This window comes from Quercus lobata, unplaced genomic scaffold (assembly GCF_001633185.2).
Source record: "Quercus lobata isolate SW786 unplaced genomic scaffold, ValleyOak3.0 Primary Assembly Scq3eQI_2011, whole genome shotgun sequence".
Taxonomy (NCBI): domain Eukaryota; kingdom Viridiplantae; phylum Streptophyta; class Magnoliopsida; order Fagales; family Fagaceae; genus Quercus; species Quercus lobata.
In genome coordinates this window covers 3,441-14,421 of record NW_022154884.1, presented here as the reverse complement: position 1 = coordinate 14,421, position 10,981 = coordinate 3,441, and the positions used below count along the sequence as shown (strand labels likewise).

The 10,981-nt window shown below is 39.4% G+C and overlaps 2 protein-coding genes across 2 annotated transcripts; both read left to right on the top strand.

The window, feature by feature from the left end:
• The first annotated feature begins 2,408 nt into the window (after positions 1 to 2,408).
• On the top strand, positions 2,409 to 2,843 carry LOC115973543. The gene has a single exon (XM_031093810.1). The coding sequence runs from the start codon at positions 2,409 to 2,411 to the stop codon at positions 2,841 to 2,843; it is 435 nt and encodes a 144-aa protein (XP_030949670.1).
• A 5,877-nt stretch (positions 2,844 to 8,720) lies between these two features.
• LOC115973544 (uncharacterized protein At4g22758-like) lies at positions 8,721 to 10,762 on the top strand. The gene is made up of 2 exons (XM_031093811.1): positions 8,721 to 9,284; positions 10,563 to 10,762. Exons 1-2 carry the CDS (start codon positions 8,867 to 8,869, stop codon positions 10,718 to 10,720), a joined length of 576 nt encoding a protein of 191 aa, XP_030949671.1. The 5' UTR covers positions 8,721 to 8,866; the 3' UTR covers positions 10,721 to 10,762.
• Positions 10,763 to 10,981: the final 219 nt, after the last annotated feature.

The following is a 10,981-nucleotide window of genomic DNA, read 5'->3' as shown; positions in this document are numbered from 1 at the left end:
GTTTCACTGACTCCAAATTCCAGCCTTCCCTGGTTATGATCGGACTTGGAAAATGTAATAGCTAGTTATAGCCTAAATGGTTGGCACCATCACTTGACCCGTCCCATTCAGTATATATCGTACATTTGTATATGGTACGAACTGATTAGCTAGCTCTCTCTTTGCTAATTATATATATGAATTTACAGAATTCTATATGAATTAAGATGAGATGAGTTTTTTTCTCTCCCCTGTAGGAGTATTCTCTCTCTCGTCATGGAGCGAGACTTTCCTCCCTTAGGTGTCAGAGCTTAAGGGTCCTTTCTCTACCCTGTTTTCTTCTTGTTTGCTTTCTCTAGTCTCTCTTTCCTTTCTCTGTTTTCGACCTGACATGGAGCAGACCATAGTTGACAGTCTCAAAAACCTACAGCTTACCAAAGAAGAAGAGGAGGATATCTTCATCTCCTCAAATAGTTCACCGGACCTGCTAGAGGAATGTGCTCTGAGTTTGTTTGGGAAATTATTGGTAGATCGTAATCAAAACCAAAGAGCCCTAAAGAACACTCTAAGATCAACTTGGAAAATGGGTTCGGATCTTCGAATAGTTGAGGTCGGCAACAATATTTTGCAGTTTAAGTTTAGCTCAATGTTTCAGCTAGAGTGGGTGGAGCAAAGCGGGCCGTGGAACTTCGAGAATAACCTCCTGCTTCTGTGTCGCTGGAGGAAGGGCTTATCCTCAGCCAACTTGGTCTTCACTCATGCCCCATTTTGGATTCAAATTTGGGGCTTACCATTTGAATACATGACCGAGGAAGCTGGACGTGATATCGGAAGCAAGATAGGAAGGGTTATTGAGGTGGATAAAAGGTCATGGCAAGCAGATCAAGCAAAGTTCATGCGTGTTAGAATTGACCTACCCATTGAGAAGCCGCTGAGAAGAGGAGGATATGTCACAAATATGGATGGGGATAGATGCTGGGTGTCCTTTAAATATGAGCGATTACCCACATTTTGCTTCTCCTGTGGAAAAATAGGACATGATGAGAAGCATTGCAGCTTGTTGTTAGAGAAGCAGCCCATAGAGAAGCAATATGGTGACTGGTTAAGGGCTGGGAGCAGTTCAAAAGGACTTAATGAAGGATCTAGAGGTTCGGGTAGTGGTAGTTTTGAAACAAAAAATGGTGGATCTAGAGGCTCGGGCAGTGGGAGTCATGAGCCAAAAAATAATGAAGAGGTAGGGAAGATGCCTCAAGCCACGGTGGGGGAAGTGGCAGCTTCCGTTCAAAGCAGGAATGAAAGGAGTAGCAGCTTGGGCGGAAAAGTCTGCCTCGAAGGGAGGGAAAATTTTGAATTTCTGGAAAAGAAGAGCCATGAAACACGGACTAAGATAGGGGCAGCAAGCTATCAGAAGGGATGGGACACATTGGGTGCTGAGATGCAGGCAAGAAGCAAGGGAAAGGAACCTTGTAACACCCAAAAGCTAACTAGGAACCAGCTGGTTAAAGACTTGTCCAATTCCAACGTGGATGAGTCATCAAAAGTGGGCCATTCAGTGAAGCCCAATGTGAAGGAACAAGAGGCCACTAGTCCTCTCAAGCCCAAGACAAATATAAAGGTGCAAGAGACCTCAGACTCACTTAAGCCCAAGACAATTAAAACTAATATTGAAGAAGAGTTAGTGCTGGCCGGCCTAATCAAAGGGAAGAGTGGGCTGGGCAAGGCAAAGTTAAAAAAAGTGGCTAGAGAGATGGGGAAGACCCAAGGAGCTGGTATGAAGCCTCTGGAAATAATAGTAGGCACTAAGAGACGTGAGGATACTGAAATGCTAGTAGAATGTGAAGGGCGTCCCCAGAAGCAAAGCTGTGATGAGGAAGGTAAGAAAAATGTATTGTTATATGAAAATTTATTTGAGGAAACGGCGGTGGCTGCTAGGCAGCACCGCCGGGAACAATGATTTCCTTAGGGTGGAACTGCCGGGGGTTGGGGAACCTCCGGACAGTTCGTGTGTTGGGCGAATTAGTCCAACGATGGAACCCCAATATTATTTTTCTTTCTGAAACTAAAATTAAAAAGAAAGCTATGGAGAAAATTATGGAAAAAATACATTTTGTTAATGGGTTGATAGTGCCTAGAAAAGGCAGGGGAGGAGGGTTAGTATTGCTGTGGAAGAGAGAAGTTGATTTAGAAATTATGAGTTATTCAAGAAACCATATTGATGCGATTGTCTCAGAACAAGTCTCGGGCTTTCGGTGGAGAATTACGGGTTTCTACGGGAATCCAGAAACGCACAGAAGACAGGAATCTTGGGATGAACTTGCAGCCTTGAATAGGAAGTTTCAGCTCTCCTAGCTGTGCTTCGGTGACTTTAATGAGATTCTGTCCAGAGAGGAAAAATGGGGGGGGGGGGGGCTCCTCGGCCTCAAAGGCAAATGGATGGGTTCCGGGAGGTAGTTAATGCATGCAGCTTTAAAGACTTAGGGTACTGTGGTCCGGATTTTACATGGTGCAACATGCAAGAAGGGGATGACCGCATTTATCTGAGGTTAGATAGAGCCCTTGCTACTAATGATTGGATTAACTACTTTAATGGAACAAGAGTTCTTCATTTGGTTGAGTCGACTTCCGACCATTGTGCGTTATTAATTGCTGACTCCATAGCTGTGCAGCCCCTTAGGAAGCGTAGATTCCATTTTGAGGAAATGTGGACAAAAAAAGAGGAGTGCAAGGAGATCATTAAGAATGCTTGGGAAGGGTGTTTGCACCGGGGTACACCTGAATGCATATCCTCAGGTATTCAAAACTGTGCAGCTGATCTGGCAAGATGGAATAAGTCGGTGTTTGGGTATGTACCGAAGCAAATTTAGGACAAAAGGAAGGCCCTCAATGTTTTGACCATCCAAGATAGAGACGGAATTATGGGGAAGGAGATAAATAAGCTAAGAAAGGAGATAAATGATCTTCTTGATAGCGAGGAAACCTTTTGGCACCAAAGGTCCAGAGTTCTCTGGTATGGGCAAGGGGATCGCAACACAAAGTTTTTCCATTCAAAAGCCTCGCAAAGAAGGAAGAAAAATACTATCAGTGGCATTTGGGATGAGAATGGGACTTGGTGTGAGACAAATGAGAGTATTACGACGACAGCTATAGCCTATTTTGAGTCACTGTTCACTACTTCAAATCCTTGCCGCATTTCTGAGGTCACTGATACAATAGCCACCAGAGTAACAGAGGAGATGAATCAAGGGCTGATTGCAGCATTCACAATGGAGGAAGTGGTGACCGCTCTGAAACAGATGCACCCTACAAAAGCTCCAGGCCCGGATGGTATGTCAGCTATTTTCTTTCAAAAATATTGGGATGTGGTTGGGGATGATATTACATGTATGGTGCTGAATGTGTTAAATTTTGATATGTCTATTGCTGATATTAATAGAACCAACATCACATTGATTCCAAAAATTAATAATCCATCCAAAATGTCTGATTTTAGGCCGATTAGCTTATGCAATGTAGTTTATAAATTGGTCTCTAAAGTTATAGCTAACCGCCTAAAAAACATCCTTCCTCAAATTATATCGGAAAACCAAAGTGCCTTTCTTTCTGAGAGGCTCATCACTGATAATGTACTAGTTGCCTATGAACTAATGCACTATCTTGAACATAAAAAGGAGGGGAAGGAAAATTTTATGGCGGTCAAGCTTGATATGAGCAAGGCCTATGATCGAGTGGAGTGGGGCTTTATTAAAGGAGTTATGGAAAAAATGGGATTCCATGAAAAATGGATCCAATTAATTATGAAGTGCATTACCACTGTTTCTTACTCTGTGATTATTAATGGTGCAGTCCATGGTTGCATTTTCCCTACAAGAGGTCTCCGACAAGGAGACCCTTTATCTCCTTACCTATTCTTATTGTGTGCAGACGGGTTTTCTTCTCTAATTAAGGAGGCAGCTAGGACACAAATGCTAAGTGGTATCTCTATTTGTAGGGGATGTCCTATGATTACTCACCTATTCTTTGCAGACGATAGCCTCTTGTTCTGCAAAGCATCTGAGCAAGAATGCCTCAAACTCATGGAGATCCTTGAGCTTTACGAAGCTGCCTCAGGCCAGAAAGTTAATGCAGAAAAATCCTCTGTTTTTTTTCAGCCACAATACCCCTCAGGAAAGAAGGTGTGAAGTGTTAGACATTCTTGGAGCGATGCAAGATACAAGACATGGGAAATATTTGGGACTTCCATCCATCATTGGAAGGTCTAAGACTGAAGTATTTGCAGAAGTGAAGGAAAAGGTTGGAAGAAATTTGGCAGGGTGGAAAGGGAAGTTATTATCCATTGGAGGAAAGGAGATTCTAATAAAGGCCGTAGCACAAGCGGTCCCTACCTACACTATGAGCTGCTTCCTAATCCCAAAAGGGCTATGTGAAGAGATAGAAGGGATGATAAGAAATTTCTGGTGGGGGCAAAGGAAAGAAGAGAAGAAAATTGCTTGGGTAAGCTGGGAGAAAATGTGTAGAGCAAAGGCAGAGGGCGGTCTAGGCTTCCGTAACTTCCATGCTTTCAATCTTGCAATGCTTGCTAAGCAGGGTTGGAGACTCTTGTCAAACCCGGAGTCCCTTTGTGCTAAAGTCTACAAAGCTAGATATTATCCAAATGGTGACATCTTGAACTCAAAACTGGGCTGCAGCCCTTCATACACATGGAGGAGCATATTTAAAGGCCTTGAAGTGGTTCGGAAAGGTTCCCGTTGGAGAGTTGGCAATGGGAGACTCATTCATATTTGGGAGGACAAGTGGCTTCCCACTCCAACAACCTACAAGGTAACTTCTCCTCCTAGGCCTTTTGATGATTTTCCTATGGTTTCAGCTTTAATTGATGTGGATACCAAAAGGTGGAAGGTTGATACTTTGAAAGCCTTATTTCTCCCTTTTGAGGTTGAAACAATCCTCAATATTCCACTAAGCTATAGTCTCTCTGAGGACAAAATAATTTGGGTGGGAAACAAGAGAGGGGAATTTTCAGTGAAAAGTGCGTATTATGTGGCACTCTCTGTGATCAATCCGCCAGATAGGGGTGAGTGTTCTCACAGTGACCCCAGAACGCCCCTTTGGAAGCGAATATGGCAACTTAAAATCCCCCCAAAAATAAGAATCTTCACTTGGAAAGCTTGTGCTAATGCTTTGCCAACAATGTCAAATTTAAGGAAGAGAGGAGTTAGCACGGATGGGCTGTGTCCTGTATGCGGCTTGGAGGAGGAAACTATAATGCATGCTCTATGTAGATGTAGTGCTGCGAAGGAGATATGGGGTTTGTGGAAAGATTGTCCGCTTGTTTTTGGGGCTGAACCATTGGATTTCTCTGATCTAGCTCTGAAGCTCTTGGAGGCAAGCAATCCTAAAGATCTTGAGATTTTGGTTGTGGCTGCATGGGCCATTTGGCATAATAGAAACTTGAAGGTGTTTGAGTCAGATAGTCAGGGAGCTGAGCAGACTTGGGATTTGGCCATTAGTATGATCCATGATTTCAAAGAGGCTGAAAAATTTTGTTCCCTGGGTCCGGCAGCTTGTGATGTTTGCTGGAGAAAGCCGCCTGATGGAGTTTTCAAGATAAACACTGATGGGGCAGCAGCTGACGATGGGAGGCGGTCAAGCATAGGCGTGATTATAAGGGACTATAGAGGATAGGTTGTTGCAGCCCTTTGCCGTGTCCTTCCTGGCTGCTTCACGGTGGATGAGACTGAGGCTTTGGCAATTGAAGCTGGAATCCTCCTTGCTAAGGAGTTGGACCTTAATTAGATCATTGTTGAATCAGATTCTTTGTCTACTGTCCAACGCATTCTGTCCAAGGATTACAGTGGGGGTTTTGGGCACATTGTCAATGGTATTGTAAGCTTCCTTGATGGCTTTATGAGCTGGCAGATTCGGCACCTGAAGCGAGACTTTAACAGGGTGGCACATGAACTAGCCCGGTTTGCTCATTGTAATAACGTTTGCCAAGTGTGGAGGGGTGTCTCTCCTCCTGTGGTGAGAAACTTGCTGCACTTGGACGGCTTGTAGGATCTCTGGAGCTGGTTTGGTCCTTTAGGAGCTGGAAGGTGAAATATCTGAATTGGGAAGACAACAGAGCGGCGCATGAGCTTGCTCAGTTTGCTAATGCAGCAGGCTCTTCGCAGCAGTGGACAGGAGTGGAGCAGCCTTTGATCCGGCAAGTGTTGCTGGTAGATAGGGCCAAAAGTTGAGTTTGTATTGTTCTGTTTTTTCGTCCCTGTTGCTGTGTTTTTCTGTTGTATTCCAATTTCAGATTTATGAAATGCAAGCTCAGTTTCAAAAAAAAATATATATATGAATTTACAATCTTTATTATTTCTTTGATTTGAAGTAATAACTTGTACGTAAGTATGTACTCTAGTTAGTAAATTCCTAGGTATGTTTTGACGCAAAGATAAAGTACAATTATATATCCGAGATATTAATTTGGAACATGACTCAATTTTTTAACCTCAATCATTTACAATGACAACTACTATAATACTAAGTGGACTTTATTAATTTTAAACTGATAACATATGTACCGAAAGCGATATGAGATACATGAATTAACGCCATAATTGCTTATATTAAACGAGATTGATGAATAAACCAAGTAAAATTATATATTTCTTGTTAGAGATGACAAAATGTCATATCCTATTTTGTCTTGACCTAACATTTCTCATTATTATTTTCAAAATACTCAGTTTTTCTCTATCAGTGATCTTATCGTCTTTCTCAATTTTTTCATATTTATTTTACTCTCATATGTGGGACAAAATTTGCTGAATAGCATGTTTTTAGAAAAAATTTAGGAAAGTAACACACAAATGAAGTTAATTAGTAGTAATTGTTTTTGGAACTAGACTATTTTTGGAACTCGAGTTTGGGTTGGAATTCAAGTTTGACAAATTTGAGTTCCAAAAATAGTCTGCTTAACTAATTAACTTTGTTTGTATGCTATTCACCAATTTTTTTTTTCCTAAAAGGGTACTATTCAGCAAATCTTGCCCTCATATGTGTCAGTATTTTCTTATTTTCCCACACAAATCTTCTACACCAAATGAGGCTAAACAACTATAATTTGATTATCCCATCTTTAGAGCATTCACATATGGTTATTAAAAAATTTAGCATTTAACACCCCAAAAAGTTAGTTTATCTATTTTAACATCTCACTTAATAATACACTTTACTTGTCATCTCATATTTTAAGATATAATCCATTAAAATAATATAAACAATCTAATAGAAATTCATTTCACTATAACAACCATCGGAACCATGACACTATCATGATCACCCACCAGTTCACATCACCCACAGCACTATCTGAACCCAGAATCACCATGATCCACCACCACCACTGACACCTAATAAAAAATCCACTGTGATCAACCCAATTGAAAACCCAAAACAAACTCAACCAATTGCCACTGGTCCATCTTAACCAACCCAACCAAAAATCTAGACCAAACTTAATCAACCACCACAATGACCAAAAACCTAGATCAACACCACAATCCATGAACCCAAAGATCAGATCAACCATGACCCACGAATCTGCGAACCTACCATATCATAGTTGCGAGAGCCATTATTGACACAACCCATCCACAAGAGTCGTTGCCATTATCAACGCAACCCATCCATGAGAGAGAGAGAGAGAGAGAGAGAGAGAGAGAGAGGGTAAAAAGAAGCAGCAACTTTCTAGTAGCAGCTTACTATATCAAGTTGATAAAATTTCAGATTTGTTAACTTTGGCAACTTAGATATAAGATGTTTTTGGTATTTGGGGGGTTAAAATAGTTTTTTTTTTTTTTTTTTTTAAGCACCTTAGATGTCAATGATAATAATTCTCATATAAAGTGGCAACCTAAGAGCTTTACTTTTTGCTCAGGAAATCAACATTTCTTCCATCATCCTCGAGGGTGATTAGGAAGTAGTCATCAAATCTTTGATAAGTGATGCTGATTCTTTTGCTTCATATCAACATTTCTTCCATCATCCTCGAGGGTGGTTATGAAGTAGTCATCAAATCTTTGATAAGTGATGCTGATTCTTTTGCTACATATGATCATCTGATTAACAAGGTAAAAATTCCAACACGTTCCTTTATTGATGTAAGTTTTTTTCATATTAGGGGACATGGTAATTTTATTGCACATAATATTGATAGATTTTGGCTTAATTTTCTTTATAAAAGTTACAACATTCTTCTCGAAAGAGGATAAAAAAAAAGTCCAAGCACCTGAAAAATACACTCAATTATTGCATCTCATTTTACCTCAAAGGTCCAATAATTTCACTAAAAATATATAATATCTCATTGTGACAACTAAAAAAATGTTTATTTGACAAATAAAGCTGTCAAGTATTTCTCATACAAATTTCCAATAAAAATATCCAAATGACCGTTGCTTCAACAATTGATTTACCCCATAAAAAAAAAAAAAAAAAAAAAAAAAAAAAAAAAAAAAAAAAAAATTGTGTCCTATTGTAAATTGTAGTACTATTTATGACGCTCTCTCATTTTGTTTCAGGAATTAAATTATAGTTTTTTTTTTAAATAGGAATTAAATTATAGTTATTATCAATCAAATCTAGTCACGTGATTTGATATTTATGTAAATAAGCAAAGCATTGAAGGGCTGTCTGAAGCATGTCAGTTTCTAGGAAACTTCGTGCCTTCTCTTTAAAACTAAAACCTTTCACTTCACCTACATTTCTCGAACGCTGTCTCTGTTTTTTCAACTCTTCCTTAATAAACAAACAAACACTGCACCAAACACACACACAACACAACACATATTCTTCAAATTCAAACCTCTATTCGATTCGAATCCCTATATTTATCTCCATGAATCCACGTTCTCTAACGTTTAACCGGCGATCCTGCGACGGCGCCGTCAGAGTTCCTTCGTCGTCGAACTCCTCCTCCTCCTCCTCCTACTACAGGTCCATGCAGACCTTCCCGCCGGAGAGGCACACCGACCTCGTTCGCAGCAGAGGAGGCCTAATCACTGTCCCCAGAAGAATTTCTCCGGCACCGGAGACTGGTGGTGGGTCACAATCTCCTAGGCTGACGAAGTTGCTGCTAAACGTGACGATCGAGAGGAGCTTGGGGCCGATACATGTGGTAATATCGCCGGAGAACAAGGTCCGGGATTTGACGAAGACGGCGCTTGAGATTTACGCGAGGGAGAAGAGGAGGCCTTTGCTGCCGGAGACTGATCCACACTGTTTCGAGCTTCACTACTCCCAGTTCAGCTTGGAGAGTGAGTTTTTCAACTTTTCACTTTATAGTTTATACCTCGTGCGAGTGTGTAACAAAAATGTGCTGTTAATGTTGTTATAATAACATTATTTGTATGTTTTTAAGATATGTGTAAGTAAAAAAAAAAAATATAAAAATATATGTAATATTGTTTATAAAGAAAAAATTGTGGTTTAAAATACACTATTAAACACCCCTAGTTTCTTTGTTCTGATTCTGAATTCAACTTTATAACACGTATAATATAGTTTCAATCTGCACCATCCACGCAGCTCAACAATAATAATTGCAATCAACTTTTACTTCGAGACTCGTAGTGGCCAGTGGGCCATTTTTTGGAGAATTATCTCGAATTTGCATGAAACCCCCTCTGTTGTTTTTGGATTTACTGTGTTGTGTGTCGGTTTTCTTTTGTCTATCAAACGATATGGCATCTCGGAAATTAAACAAAATCTTATCTGCGAAATGAAGTTTTTACACCTAAAATGAGAAAGAGACGATTGCATTGCTTCACAGCAATACAAAAGAAGCAGAACCTTTCTCTAATCATTAAGTTATGGCCGTTTGGATAAAGATTTTTAGTATTATTGTTTAAGTGTTGTGAAAATATTTATGAATTAAAAATATTGTAAAAATATGTGTTTTTTTTGTTTAAATACCAAAAAATTTTGTTTAAACAACCTATTAAATATACCATTTTAATGTTATATATATATATATTAATCTACTGTCCTTTTTTTGTTTTGGTTGCCTTTTGGGCCTCTAGAATGGAGCTTTCTTAACTGGGAACTGTAGATTTATATTTTGGTGGGGTTGGAGTGTAGAAAGAATTTTTCGGATTTTTTTTTTCCGTCTTTTTCCTTTTACTTTAGTCTTTTGTTCGCAATTTTCTACACCCCAAGTTTTTTTATTCTTTCTTTTCTTTATGAACTTTTTTCATATTGGATCTGGACTTGCAAATAGTAATTTTAGAGTGGCGTTGATGCCTAATTTGTGATGATTTTAAATATATACTGTTTTGAGTTATATATATTAATTATATTAACATCAGTGAGTAACGCAAAACCTGGGGTCGTCCCTTTGTGTGAAACTATTGACACAGTGATTAACGTCATTTTAGAGTGGCATTATTGTTCCTTTTATTCACTTGAGTGTTCGAAAATTTTGGAAAAGTGCCTATATATTAACAGAGCTTGTCTTCTTATCTTAATTATGCCACTATACATGTTCATTTTTTATCAATAAATTAACATGGACCGGCTTTGTGTGGATGGTGCAGGTTTGAAGCCGGAGGAGAAGTTGATAAACTTGGGTTCTAGGAATTTCTTTTTGTGCTATAGGCCTTCTACCTCTACGGGTTCATCTTGCTCTAAGGAAGCAAAGAAGGCAATTAACACTGCATTTCCACTAACAAAGCTAATGGATTTCTTGTTGTAGATCTAAGATTTTTGAGTTAATTAATGATAGCATGTGTATATAGATCTATGCTTCTTAATTTGTAGCGTAATTAGCTTTAATTTTTGTATTACCTATCCTATAATATTAGTTTTTAACCAGTTCCAAGTTTTCAACCAAGAAAGGAAAAACCTTTCCGTTGCTTTGTCTAACATTTTTCCTGCACGTGAAATTTAATTAAGTTCGATCGGATTCGTAAACCCAATTGTGGGGGGCACATGTTGAATACTCGATCAGTTCCAT